This window comes from Notamacropus eugenii, chromosome 1 (genome assembly GCF_028372415.1).
Source record: "Notamacropus eugenii isolate mMacEug1 chromosome 1, mMacEug1.pri_v2, whole genome shotgun sequence".
Classification (NCBI taxonomy): Eukaryota; Metazoa; Chordata; class Mammalia; order Diprotodontia; family Macropodidae; genus Notamacropus; species Notamacropus eugenii.
The window spans coordinates 400,533,081-400,548,281 of record NC_092872.1 but is presented as its reverse complement, the minus strand read 5'-3'; the positions used below and the strand labels follow the sequence as shown (position 1 = coordinate 400,548,281).

Here is a 15,201-nt window from a genome sequence, read left to right as displayed (position 1 = left end):
TTTTTTTCTACTTACTACCTTGACAAGTTATTTAAATTTTCTGGACCTCAGTTTCCTCATTTGTAAAATCAGGGGCTTGAATAAGATTGTTTTCACGTCCCTTCTAGTTCAAAACTCTATGACTTCAGGGAATTTACTTTTGGGTGGGATCTGGGACTCAGTCAAGGTGAGTTATGTTGCTTCCAGTGGGAGAGCTCCTTCAAACTATATTGTCTGGTACAGATTTTCATATGTGTTCTTTCTCTGTTTTTTGTTTTGCTATTGACTTGGATAAATGAGTTTCTTTACTTTAAAAAAACAACTATGATCCTATACTGAATTGTTTGGGACATTTTCTGTTTAAAGTGCTTATTGGACATCCAACTGGAAAATAGGACTGCAACTCAGCTGTAGCTAGATGAATAGATTTAAGAATCATCTACATTGAGATGATTCTTCAACCTGTTAGAACTGTTGAGAGCACCAAGAAAGAGTGTTGAGAAAAGAGAAGGCTCAGAAGAAATTCTTGGGGTACTCTATCAATAAAGGAGTTTGACATGGATGATGACCTAACAAAGAAAACTAAGGAGGGAGCAGAAAGGTAGGAGGAAAACCAATATTTTTCAAGTATTTGCCAGTGAGTGTCTGCTATTTTTATCACCCTGTCTTTTCCATAGGTTCTCAAGGGAATTTCAGGATTGTTCTTTTCCATATTTAGGCTTATCCTCTAGGACCCTGGGGAAAAACCTGCCCCATTTGAGTGCATCCTGGGGGGGAGGCAATGCAGAGAGGGAACTGTAGTAGCCTGAGCCTATTGGCATTTTGCCCAGTGGCCTGGCCCTCTGGGAATGTGTCTGGTCTACTCTGTGGAAGTCATCCAACCCTGGTAAATTGCACATCATCTGTGCCCTGGAGATTGCAAAATCATCCTGGGGGTGTGTGTGTGTATGTGTGTGTGTGTGTGTGTGTGTGTGTCTGTGTCTGTATGTGTGTATATGTGTATGCATGTGTGCATGTACTCATGCATTCGTATGATAAATATGCAAAATATCCCAAATATGGAATCCTGGGGGTTTTGCTTTTGGATTTTGATAAAACAGATAAAGGACTGATACTTGTACTTCACAGTGGAGAAGGCATCTGGTCCTTGTGACTCAAAGTGAGGGTGACTTCAGCCAAGGTAAGACCATTGTAGTGAAATGAGAGTACATTGCACATCCTCCTTTGTTAGTGTATTTGCTTGGAACTGATAAGGATACTGCAGCAGTTAAGCAGAAACTGCTTAATTGTTGCAGAATTCTTGATCTTGCCCTTTCCTGTTGATCTTTCCTCACTGATCTCACAGCTTGTGCAAACTTAGAGGACTTTGGGTATATGACATCAGTTGGACATGTGTGTATGCTCACACGGTGGCAGGGCTCAGAAGTAGGACAATCTTGAACACATTAGAAAGAGTTGGTGAAAAACTGATAAAATACGAGAAAAAGAAAATTTGGGAAGGAGTTATTTGCAGGGGGGGCCTTTGTGTATATATTTTTACTGTAATCCTTTGGACACTGGGCTGAAGAGGGGGTTGTTGAGAGTCTGGGTAGAACTCTGGAGATTGCACATGGACCTAAGAGAGTTGCATATACTTCTTGATGTCAGGGCTAGGACTGTGCAGTGCTTCTGAACGTAATTTCTGAAAGAGTCATCTCCTTGTGCAAGGAGGCTGATGAAAAACTCCTGATGGAGAGGGGAAGAGATCCCATAGTGAATAGCCCTGGGGCTGCTGGCTCCTTTTGCCTGGCTCCCACATCTCCCTGCCATCCTGATGCAATATTCTGGCAAGTACATTTCTGACTTCAGAGGCAAGAGCAGTGGGGTCAGAGGAGAAATTTTGTTGACCCCTGTACCTCTGCCTGGCCAAGTAAAAATCACGAGATCTCTCTGGACCTCAAGTTTCTTCATCTGTAAAATCTCTTTGTAAAATCATTTTTTTAAGAGATGGACCAGAATATCTCTGAGGGTCCTTCCAACTTGACATCTCTGGTCAAATGGAAGATTCTTGTGTAGTCGTTACTCCACCCCTTACTTCTTTCCTATACAATGGACTCTCCATGCCCCTTTCCCCTCCCCCCATCCCCAGCCAACAATTGAGTTATGTTTTGGCATTTGCTGCTTTGACTTGAATAGATTGTTTGTGCTAAAAACATCAACAAAGTATAAAACAAATTTAGACAGGAAAGCTTCTCAGGGAAGGAGATCAAATTGATTTCATTATTAAACCAATTAATCAGAGTGACCTTTAGAGCAATTTACAGATGGGCTTCTTTTGCTTTCTTGCCATATAGTTATGCTATTGTGACATTCCACATGGGTCTGAAAAGGCCCAAGGAGTCAGCCAGACGGTCAGATCATTTATTATTCGCTGAGAAGAGCCCGAGGGAGCTGATCTCCATTCCAGCCCTGTCTGACCACAGTTTGCTCTCTGAGGCTACCCTGAAGCACATTCCAACCTTTCCTGGCACTCTTTAGAAAGCACACTGAGAGAGTGTTGTCCTGTCATTAAATATGCTACCCTCTGTCCTCTGACATTGCCACCACCCTGGTGCGGACTTTCATTACCTCATCCCTGGACTCCTACAAAATAACCTGCTGGTTGCTTTACCTACCTCAAGTCTCTCCTGATTCCAGCCCATCCTCCTTCATTTGGTTGTGAGAGTGATTTTCCCGATTCACAGGTCCAACCATATCACTGCCCTACTCAGTAAACCCCAGTGGCTCCCTATTACCTCAGAATCAAATACAAAATTCTGTTTGGCATTTAAAACCCTTCATAGCATTTCTCACCTCTCCACTCTCACCTCTCCCCCCCCCTTTTTTTTTTTTTTGCTAATACCCTATTGTGTACTTTTTGATCCAGTGACACTGGAATTCTTGCTATTCCATAAACAAGATGTTTCATTTCTCAGTTCTGGTTATTTTGGAGTTATCTGGGTCATCTCCCATGCCTGGGATGCTCTCCCTCCTCATCTCCATCTCCTCTTAAATCCCAACTAAAATCCCACCTTCTACTGGAAAATCTTTCCCAATCTCTCTTCCTTTTAGTACTTCCCCTTTCTTAACTCCCTCCTCCTATTTATTCTGTGTATGATTTGTTTGTAATGTTGTTTGCTTATTTTCCCCCCTGTACTTCTCATGTGCAGAGACTGTCTTTTTCCTTTCTTCATATTCCCACAACTTAGCACAGTACCTGGCACATAGTAGGCAATGAATAAATGCTTATTGAACAATTGACACTGTTCTCTTGTCAGGCTCTTTTGATGGGAAAAAGAAGGTGGCTATGGCCTTGGTGGCTGCCAGTATTTCTGTAATAGACTTACAGACTCAAGGTGCCAGGGCCCTCCAGAGGGTCCCTCTAATTTGGTATCAGAGGGAGCTGAGTTCCAATCCTAGATCTACTATTTACTTACTTTGGTAAATCATTTGATCACTGATCAACTGATCCTCAGTTTCCTCCTGTGTTAAATGGGGTGGGGGGGGGCTGGAGAGGAAAACAATATGACCTCTAAAGTAATTTCCAGTTCAAAATATATGAACCTAAGTATTTTTAAAATATTTACTGTGTGCCTGGCTCTGGGCTAAGAATTGTGCTGTGGAAGACATGTTTGTCTGCCCTGAACGAGGAAGGCTTCCAAGGGTGAGATACAATGTCTTGGTGCCTCCCTGTTTTATACCAGAAGGACAATATTACCACTATTTGTAGTCTAGGAGCAGAATTTCTTACTTTCTAACTGCCTTTGGAACATTTTGGGGAAAAAAAAACTTCCAGGTTCCAATTTGTCATGATTATCATCATCATCACCATGGCAAAAATGCTTACAATTATAACAGATCATATCTATACAGCACTCTAAGGTTTACAAAGTGCTTTTCTTTTTAAACAACTTTATATAGCAAGTGTTATCTCCATTTCAAAGGCAAGGAAACTGACCACCTATAGAGGATGATTGGGTCAAGATCCCACAGTCCCTAGGAACTAGGAAGTATGTTTTTGGTACAAGTACAATTTTGGGTAAAATTGAATAATGGTTGAAAGCAGCAATTTCAAGTCAATAAACATGAATTACCTGCTACGTATACCTGTGCCAGGTTCTAGGGTTGGGGTGGGGAATGGTTGGAAAATTCAGAAAAGACACAATCCCTGCTTTTAAGGATTTACAGTCTGGTAGAATAATCACAAACATTCATAATTATTGGTATTTGTATGATGCTTTACATACACTACCACCTTTCTAGAGACAAGTAAAGTCAGGAATACAGAGGTAAGGTGACCCAAACTGACAGAATGAGGATTTGAACAACGATTTAATGATTCAGGACTTTTCCTATCACATGCTGCCTCCTGATAATCAACTGTGGTGCAAGTTAGTCAGTGATAAATGCTTGTGAAGAATCAAACAGAGAAAGATAAGAGACTAGAGGAGGGTGAGATTGCAGAGGGCACCAGAGCTGAGCACTGATAAAAAAGGATTTCCATGGGTGGAAATAGGGAGGAACTCACATTGCAAGGCATGAGTAAAGAAAGTCCTCAGCAAATGAAGCCAGTCGGGGAGTGGCCCTGTAAGAGGACACAAGAGACACCGAAAAGTAGTCTGGTTTGTCTAGAGTATAAAGTACACGAATGGAGAACTGCCAGGCTAAGGAGTTTTGTCTTTGTCCTTCTGCGCGTGGGGAGCAAAAGGAAAGAATGGATTGATGTGAGAAGCCTGGCGAGAATCTCAGAATCTCAGGGTGGGGAGTTGGAAAAGTCAGAGATCATAAAATACTAATTCCTGTTTATACAGCACTTTAAGGTTTGCACAGCACTTTTTTTATGTGTATTATCTCTGTGTGCTGGAGAGAAAGCTGGATTTGGAGTTATAGAACCTGGATTCTTGCCACTTACTCTCCATGTGATGCGAACAAGTCACTTAAGGTTTTGGACCTCTGTTACTTGTTTCTAAAATGAAAGGGTTGGACTAAATGGCCTAATGTTATGGGGCACCTAGATGGCACAGTGGATAGAGTGCTGGGCATGGAGTCAGGAAGACTTGAATTCAGACAGCCTCAGATAGTTCCTAAGAGCTGTGTGATTGTCAGCAAGTCACTTAACCCTGGTTTGCCTCAGATTCCTCATCTGTATAATGGGGATAAAATATCATCTTCCTTCAAGGGTTGTTGTGAGGATCAAATGAGATAATTGTAAAGCACTTATTTAGCACAGTGACTGGCACGTAGTAAATGCTATATAAATGTTAGCTATTAATTGCTATCACTGTGGTGTTTCTCCCACCTCTAAAACTATGAGCAAGTGATTCTAGAACAGCCCTGTAAGGTAAGTAGTCCAATGATTATTGTCCTCATTTTTACAGATTAGGAAACTGAGGCTCTGACATTAAGGGCATTATGGAAATTATTCATTCATAACACATAATTAAGGACATTAAGAACATAATGGACATCAAGTACGCTGTCCATTACCACACAGGTCTCAGGTGTCAGAGACAAGATTCGAATCCTGACAGAGACTATTGCTCCATCTGCAGTTCCCTGATGTTTCTTTAGTCATCTGGCTAAATCCGAACCTGAAAGAGAATAGCACTGCTCCCTTTTGGAATTATTCCTCTTGTCCAGATAATAGCTCCCTGCTTCCAATCTCCCACCTTTCCCAATCTGCCTTCCAAACAACTGCCAAATTGGTATTCCCTGTACATAGTAGACCTGACCGTGTTACACTCCTATTCTAGAACTGGATAGAAAAATCTTCAGAGGGGCATTTAAAGTCCTCTAGAGCCTAGCTCCTCTTTACTTTTCTAGGCTTATTTTGTGTAACCACTTTTTACATATCATACCTTTCAATCAGATTTCAGACTCCATCTCCAGTTTTCCACCTGTTGCTTAGAAAAGAAATATCAGTGGACACTACCTTTTTGTTCACTCACCAACTTTGTGACTCTGGGGAGGACAACTTCCTTTCCTGGCTATTTCCCTAGATGCGATAGTTCCTCCATGAGAAAGTAAATGCTTAGAGAATGTAAATGCAGGGGTTGTCTCACTTTTGTATCTGTGTCACTGGTACTTAGCACATAATAAGTACTAAATAAGTTATTTTCATTCATTCCTTTGAATGTAAGCTACTTGAGGGAAGGGAAGATTTATTTTGTGTATTTATATCTCCAGTGTCTACCTAAAAGCCTTGTAAATGCTAGATGTTTTTGAAAAGTATCTTTTTTACTATTAAATTGACATGAATGAAATCACTGACAAGGGATCTTTTTGACTTATGACAGGAAGTAAGTCCTAAAACTTAAAATTAAATAAAGTTCCTGGGTATTTGGAAAGGTTATTGAGGATGAGTGGAAAGTTAATGTAGCTGATAACACTTCTGGCATTCTGTAGTAGTGAGCAAGTTAAAGACCAGAGACGCTGGATCAGATGACCTCTGTGGTCCCTTCTTGTTCTGATATTCTAAGAGTGTTCTTTAAGAAAAGAATTTATTTAGAATGAGAGAATCATCAGTGACCATGGACATTTCCATATACAGAGAAGATCAGAAAACTATTGTGAAGTTATTACATTCCAACTTGTTTTTTAAAAAAATATATTACATGAAAATGGTAGTACCAACGTTACCCTGCCAACATGGGCCCTCATTGTGAGAAGGCAATCTTTATGTGCCTCCTAATCAATTCACCCTCCTACTCACCCCTGTGGCTTTTCCAAATCTTTAGCCCTCCTCAGTGTTCCTTGGCTTCCACTCCCCTCAACCTCCTAGCTGAGAACTTTGCCTCATATTTCCCTGAAAAAACTGGAGCCATTTGCAGAGAGCTTTCTCTTTTCACCTCCTCATTTCAGATCACTAATTTGCTTTCTGTTATTGTTTCCTCCACCCTTCTCACCTGAAGAGGTAGACCTTCTATTTGCCAAGGCAAATAAATCCCTTTACTGTACAAACGATCCCATTGCATTCCATCTTCTCCAGCAGATTCTACCCCCTTTTATTCCCATTGTCACTTATTTTCAATCTCTTCCTGTCCCCTGGCTGCCTCCCTACTGCCTACAGACATAATCATGTCTCCTCTCTCCCCCGAAAACCCCCCTCTTGATCCATCCTTTTATCCCTCCTCCCTCTCATGGCTAAACTCCTTGAGAAGTCCATCTACAATCAAGTAATGCCTCTGCTTCCTTTCCTCTCACCCTATTCTCTGTAGTCTGTCTTCCAACTCATTAGTCTTCTGAAACTATTCTCTCCAAAATTACCAATGATATTTTAATTGACAAATATAATGTGTTTTATTCTCAATCCTCATTGACCTTTCTGCAGCTAATCACCTTCTCTAGATTTTCATGATTCTGCTTTCTTATGATTCTTTTCCTCCCTATCTGACCATTTCTTCTCAGTCTCCTTTACTAGGTCTTTATTCAGGCCATGCCAGCTAACTGTGGTTATATCTCACAAGCCTTTGCTTTGGGTTTTCTTTCCTCTTTTCTCTGTATTATTTTGCTTGATGATCTGATCAGTTCTAGTGGATTCAGTTTTCTCTTTGCAGACTATTCTCAGATTTGTTTGTTCAGCCCTAACCTCTTTCTTGATTTTCTGAATTACTTATCTAACTGCCGCTTGAACATATCAAACTGGATGTCCCTAATCCTCTTTTATTTTCTTCTAGTTTATGCATCACTGACACTTGTCACTTCTCTTGCCTACCATCTCTCTCTCTCCAAATGAAAGACCTCCCTTAGAACAAGTTTATTTAACAACAACAACAAAATCTCTCATTGGCTATGTCTGAAATTGTATATCATATTCTTCACCTTTAATTCATTACCTCTCTTTGAGGATATGTGAAGCATACTTCATCACCAGGCTTCTAGAGATATGATTGGTCGTTGTATGGATCAGTGTTCTTAAGGTTTTCCATGATGTTCTACTATACAGTGGTGTGGCCATTGTATAAACAATTGTCTCAGTTCTGCACACATAAGTCTGCATCAGTTCACAGGAGTCTTCCCAACTTCCTTTGAACCTGTGATGCCTTTTTTATTCCTTTTACTGCAGTTCCATGACATTTGTATTGCACAATATGTTTGGCCATTCCTCAGTGATGTGCATGTACTCTGACAGCAACCAAAAAAAACTATTGCTGGAAATACTTTCACACACAAGGGCTCCTTTCTTTCTATCTTTGATCACTTTGGGGTAGTAGTGATATTTCTGGATCCAAGGATATGCAAAAATGAGGTACTTTTTGGGTTTAGTTCCAAATTGCTTTCTGAAATGATTGGCTCAATTCGCAACTCCATCAATGTTGCATTGGTGTGCCAATCCTCCCACAGCCTCTTCAACAACTGTCATCTTCTTTTTTTTTGACATTTTTGAGGTGTATCCTCAAGAGTTTTTAATTAGCATTTCTGTTGATTAGTGATTTGGAGCATTTTTAAAATATGATTTTAATAGTTTTTATTTTTTTCCCTTGAGAACTGTTCATATCCTTTGACTGACTGTTGAGGTGTGATTTTTGTTCTCATATATTTGTATCATTGAATAATAATATAATCTGATATCTTGAATATAAGATCTTTATCAGAAAAAACTGATTAAAAACTTTTTCTATCTTTTTCCTTTCAACTTCTAACTGCATTGATAATGTTTGTATAAACATTTAAAATTTTATGTAAGCAAAGTTTTCTCTTATATCTCCTTTGATCCTCTCTATCCTTTGTTTGGTCAAGAACTCTTTTCCTAGCTGTAGTTGTGAAAGGTGTCTCCTCTGCACTTCTAATTTGTTTATGATGTGACCTTTTATATCTAGGTCATTTATCTGTTTGGAGTTTTTTATGGCATATGGCATGAGAAGCTGGTATAAATCTAATTTCTTCCAGACTACTTTCTAAGGTCACATAAGTTCTTACACCAATAGTTTGTATCCTTGGGTTATCAAACACAAGCTGCAATGTTTAATGGCATCTGGACCTAATATTTTCTATTGATCACCTTTTCTATTTTCAATTGGTATTAAATAATTTTGATGATTACTGCTTTCTTATAGGTTGAAATCTGGTACTGTTAGTTCCCCTTTCTCACTTCTCCCCTGGAGATTGCTAATCTTTTGTTTTTCCAGATAAATTTTATTATAATTTTGTCTTGTTCTATAATGAAACCCTTTGGTAATCTGATTGATTTGATACTGATTCTGTACATTATCTTAGATAATAGTCATTATATCTTATTTGCATAGCTCAAACAGAAGGAATTAATTCGTTTTCAGTAATTTAAATCTTCCTTTGTTTTTATCAGTACTTTGCAGTTGGTATTCATGTAATTCCTGTATGTGGCTTAACAAGAGGACTGCAGATATTTTACATATTATTTGGTGATTTTGAATGGAAATATTTTTCTATCTTTTCCAGTTGAGTAGGAGTTTTGGTAACTTAAAGAAAACTGGGTTGATAATTTTTTACAAAGATTGTTAGTTTTGGGGGTATGGGTATTTTATATGCTGTTATTTTATTGAAATGTCTGATTATATTAATTTTGATTGAATTTCTAGGTTCTTAATACAGATCACCATATAAGTCATATAAAAACTGGTAATTTTATTTTATATGCTCCTATATTTATTCCCTAAATGTCTTTTCTTTGTTTTATTGCTATAACTAATATTTCTAGAACTATATCAAATAGCAGTGTAGTAATGGATGTCCTTACTTTATCCCTGTCTTATCAGAAAGACTTCTAATATTTCTCCATTACAAATGATGCTAGCTCTTGTATTTACATAGATTTTTTTAAAACTATATTAAGGAAATGTTGAATCAGATCAATGCTTTCTAGTATTTTTTTTCTTTTTAACATAAAAAGAATTTTGTACTTTCTAAAAATATTTTCTAAACCTATTGACATAATTATGTGATTTTTATTATTTATTTAGTCTGCTGTGTTTTGAAATTTTCCGTATGGTGAACCAACCATGAATTCTTGGAATAAATCCAAACTTATTACAATGTAAAAAATTTTAGTATTTTTAATATAATATTTATTTATTTATATTTTTACATCAGCATTTAATATATTGGTCATCTTTCCACTTTCTCAGGTACCAGGACCATGTATGCCTCATAGAAGGAGTTTGGTAGAATAATATCTTTATTTTTGTAAAAATTTTATGTAAATTTGGTTAATTTTTCTTTGAATGTTTCATCAAAGTAATTTGTAAATCTTTCTGGTCCTGAGATATTTTTCCTTTTGATGTTCATTTAAGCCTTGTTCGTTTTTTTCTTCTGAGACTAGGTTATTTAAATTCTTTGCTTTTATAATACTGATGGTATATATTTTTTGAAAATTTTCATCCATTTCATTTTAGTTTTCACTTTTATTGGGGTATAATTGGGCAAAATAGTTTCTAATATTTTTCTTTATTTCAATAGTTGTAACTTTTTATCATTTTTGATACTGGTAATTTGGTTTTTCTCTTTTTAAAAACAAATTAACTGCTATTTTATCTGTTGTATTATTTTTGAAAAGCTCCTAATTTTATTTATAAATTTAAAAGTTTTTTCCAGTTTTTTATGTCTTTCTTGATTTTCAGAATTTCTGTTTGTATGTCTACTTTTTGTTTGTGTGATTTTTCTAGCTGTTTGGGTATATGTCCAGTTTATTGATCTATTCTCTTACACTTTGGCTGATGAAATTGTTTAGAGAGGTAAATCTTCCTCTTTCACTTTACTTCAAAAGTCTTGGTATTTTATCTTTTTCATTTTTTGTTTTATGAAATCATCTAATGGTTTTATTATTTTTTCTTTGGTCCACCATTTCTTTAGAATTAAATGAAGTCCTCTCTAAGTTTGTATACTTTCTTGCAATTAAATTTATTGATTATAATTTTATTTCATTGTGGTGAATAAAGGATGTATTGATATTTCTGCTTTTCTCAATTAAACATTGTCTTCCTACCCCCTTCTACATTAGTATATTCTTTTTGCTCTCACTTTTCTTTCCTTTTAAAACCTCTGATATTGAGGAATAATAACTTAATAATTATTAATTAATTAATAATTTAAATTATAATTACATTATAATTTAAACACAGAAGACAAGATAAACTTAGAAAGCTAAATACATGTGAACAATTAGGAGATAAATTATGATTAAAATAATGGATTCATAAATTATAACATCATAATGTAAATGATGACATTTAAAAAAGGGAAGAAGTGAGAAAGGGAGAAAGAAAGGAGGATTATAAAGTGAGAGGAAGGTTATAATTAAATTATGTTTGTGTCTTTTATAATCATAATTTATTCCTTTCTGATTTTTCAAATATATTTAACTTTCTAAGTTTCTTTTGTCTTCTGTCTCCTCTTTTTTCTCAGAAATGTTTCAAAGTCTTCTTTTCTGTTAAAGTCCTATTTTGCACCCTACAGGATTATAAATAGCTGTGTAGGGGAAGTTACTTCTAGTTGTAAGTCTTTTTCTTTTTCTTTTTGAAGTGTTGTATTCCAGGGTTTTCTTTTCTTCGTGTGCTTGTAATCAAGTCTTGGAGGATTATGACTGGTTCATAAGTACTTGAACTCTTTCTGGCTGGATCCAATATTTTTTCTTTGATTTATAAGCCCAGGAGTTTTGCTTTGATATTTCTGGATGTCTTCAATTTGGGATTTCTTTCAGGAGGTGACCAACAAATTTTTCCTTCCTTCCTTGCTTCCTTCCTTGCTTCCTTCCTTCCTTCCTTCCTTCCTTCCTTCCTTCCTTCCTTCCTTCCTTCCTCCCTCCCTCCCTCCCTCCCTCCCTCCCTCCCTCCCTCCCTCCCTTCCTTCCTTCCTTCCTTCCTTCCTTCCCCTTAGGAAAGAAAAACTCAGTTGCAGTTTGGGGTTTGAATTTATTTTTACCATATCCCAGACCACATCCAGACAACACAGATTGTACTGGTCACCATGCTGCTGTGGTGTTGGGGCTACTTGTGCACTGTGCTAGTTCTATCCTCTTCAGTGACTCAGGTGCCGGCCACCTACATGCTTTGCTGATTTGTCTTATAACTTTGGAGTGGACTTCCTCAGTACTGCTTTGGTACTTTTCGCTGCTATAGTTCTAGTCTAGGTTGCTAGCATAATGACTTCTGGTGTCTTGGAAGGCCCCCGATAAATACATATTTCCTGGATTTCTCTCCTGTGTTCAGAGCTGGGGGAGCTCTGAATTCTGCTGTTTTGACAAACCAGGGTTGGCTTTCAGCCCTAGCTCGGGGCAGTGGCTTTTTCTTCCCTTGTCTTATCTCCTCTCATAATCCCTTGAGATTTTTGGCAGGTTTTTTGTGCAATTCTGAACTGCAAAGAGGTTATTGCCTTTGTCTCTTCTGTTTTTTTTTATCATTCTTTGTGTTGCATTTTTAGAACTTTACTGTAATGATTATGGAAGAACTGGACTCCTCTAGGACCTTATCTTTACTCCAAGTTGCATTCTATGAAATCTCAAAGATACACTATGTAAGTGGCCCTGGCCTTCTCTGAGATTGTCTTTAAAAGCTAAAGTAAGTTCTTAGCTCAGACTTGGGTTTACTCCTTGCATTGTACCAACGTTCCTGCTCCTTCCCCCTAATGTGTGAGATGACTACATTACAAAATATGAGTGATAGAGTGCCCCATTACAGTAACCACCTGCCTGCTCCCCCAAATGCATACTTGCCTCTGTATCAAGGAAAGGAAGATATTTCATTTCATTTGCTTTTTTTTTCCTTTTCTAAAATTATTCATATGGTGGCCATATGAGGACTCAGTTGCTTTAAGACCACAGCCTTCAAATGTTCCCTGAGGAAGACCTTTCAGTTCCACATGGCAGAGTAAACATGAATAAATTCTGGAATTAGATGGAAATGAGATGTGGTATTGAGCTCTTTCTGATATGAATGGCATTGGCCAAGCAGAGGCTGGAAAGGCCATGGGGCTTTTAGGAACAGGGCCCAGCCAACCAACCCTAGAATCCCATTCACGGTCTGTTAAGGAGCATGCAATGCATAGTTGGCTAAATTTGGTTGTTTGGTTGGTTTTATGGTTTTTTTTTTCATCCTGGCACAAATACCAGAGTAGAACCTAAAATGATTCATTACCTTCCAGCATCTCTGAAGCAAATGCTTTTATTTTTAACTCCAACTCTAGTGTGGGGCTTTTAACACATGAAACTTCTTTCCTTCCTATTACTTTAGGAGCCTTGCAATGGATCAGAGTTTGCAACTGCAATTACTGGATGATAGTCATAAATGGTATTAGTTATAATTGTAGCCAATGTCACTGTGCAGTTGTTAAAACAGTACACTCAGCCCCAGGTCTTATACCAACTGTTCCAGCCTTCAAGGACCTTCATGATTATCAGGAGAGCACTTTTTTTTTTCAGAAGGGCTGCTGTGCTGCGGGTCATCTACCCTCCACTTGAAAAGACATCCACAGAGGAACAACTCACTACTTCCCAAGCTAGCTGAAATAGAAAACATTTCCTATATCCCTTCTACATGCCTGCTAGTTTGTCTCATAGGTGCTAGATGCTATGGTATATAAAGTACTCAATAAAAGCCCTGAGTGAATGGTAACAGTAACTTAATTCACATAGATCAAGTTTGGAGATTCACTCAAAGGTGTTAAGAGTTAAGTTATCTTAAACTACACCTCTCCCATCCAGAACTGTACTTGTGAGGTTGATTACTTCAATCTAATTTTCTTTTAAGTCATTTAAGTAGTTTCTAATACCCTTAAACATTACTGTCTAACCTATTTTCTCCATTCTTTTTCACAAGAATAGTATGCAAAATTTTGTCACATGTTTTGCTAAAATACAGGTAAGTAGAAATAAAGGAAAGATTAAATAATTAAAGTGTAGCTATTGTTCATGTTTATGTCATGCCAATACAATGAAAGTTCTTGTCCAATCAAGCTACTAAATGGTTGCTTTAAAGAACTAGCAAAATAATAACAAACCTCATTTAGATGAATGAAAAACATGATATCTCAAGGGATTTTTTAAAGTAGTGAAGAAGGCCTAGCATTTGCAGATCCTAAACAATTTCATAAGGCAATATTTATCAGAATGATTTGCTTTGGTTTAAAAAAAAGTAGATCATTGGAATAGACTACATAAGCATGACAGAAAAGTTGACACAGAAGCCCAACGCTGGATGAATCCAGGAATGCAAATTACTGGGAGAAAAGCTATTAACAAGAATGAGTGGAAAAGCTGGAAAGTAGTTTTCCAGCAAAAAAGTTTATTAGTTTCTTGGAAGTAAGAAAATTACATCATCAAAAAAAATTGAGAGTGTGAAGAAGGTTCCTTTCAGATTTCACAGCTAAATGAAGCAGATATCAGAAAAAATGAGACAATTTTTATTATATAAAACTCAAGAGCTTTTGTCCAAACAAAAACATTGCAGCCAGAATTAGGGGAGAGGAGAAGAAAGGAACAATATTTGCATCAGATATCTCTGATAATCTCATTGCAAGGATATTTGGGCCATTGCCACATTTATGTAAGAGGCATTCAACAAACCATAAGTTGGTTGAAAGATATGAATTACCCTTGAAAGAAATACATACTGTCTGAAAACATGAAAGAATGCTGTAAATTACTTATACTAAGAGAAATATAGAACTCTGAAGTTTTACCTCAAACCTGGAACATTGGGAAAGATGATAAATGAACCAATTAGTCAATATTAAGGGGACTGAAGAAAGATTTAGCACACAGTGGCATGCAAACACACATATAACAACTAAAAACAAAGTGGCAGCCCACATATTTGAAAAAATTTTGCTATATAGATATAGTGGAATACTACAATGTCTTAAGAGATAACAAATATGAGTTCAGAAAAGCATGAAAGACTTGCATTAATTGATGCCTAGCAGAATGATATGTACATTGAGTACTGTACTATAAACAAAAACATTAGAAGGCAACTAAACTCTGATCAACTGCAGTGAATAATCTTGGTCCTGGAAAATGATTATGAAACTCATTTTCATTCTGTCAAGAGAGAGATGAGGGTATTATGGGAGCAGAATGTCACATGTGCTATCAAAAATGGTTATTTTGTTGGTTATTTTTCTAGAGTTGCTTTTCTTTGCTAGAAAGGAAGATTCAGTGGTGGTGGTAGTGGAAATACATTAGGAAATGTTTGGCACAAAAATGATGGATATACTCCAATACTTGAAGAATAA

The 15,201-nt window shown here is 37.1% G+C and overlaps 1 protein-coding gene across 2 annotated transcripts in view; it reads left to right on the top strand.

Moving 5' to 3' along the window:
• The window catches only part of SLIT3 (slit guidance ligand 3), a 796,526-nt gene that overhangs the window by 124,806 nt on the left and 656,519 nt on the right, over window positions 1-15,201 (top strand). Inside the window, exon 1 of one of the 2 annotated variants that reach the window (XM_072630932.1) lies at window positions 469-580. The exons of the other annotated variant lie outside the window; for it this stretch is intronic. Coding sequence (XP_072487033.1) covers window positions 537-580 — 44 coding nt within the window. The 5' untranslated portion in view covers window positions 469-536. Of the gene's footprint in view, window positions 1-468; window positions 581-15,201 lie in introns of those variants that run through there. 2 annotated transcript variants of the gene reach the window in all.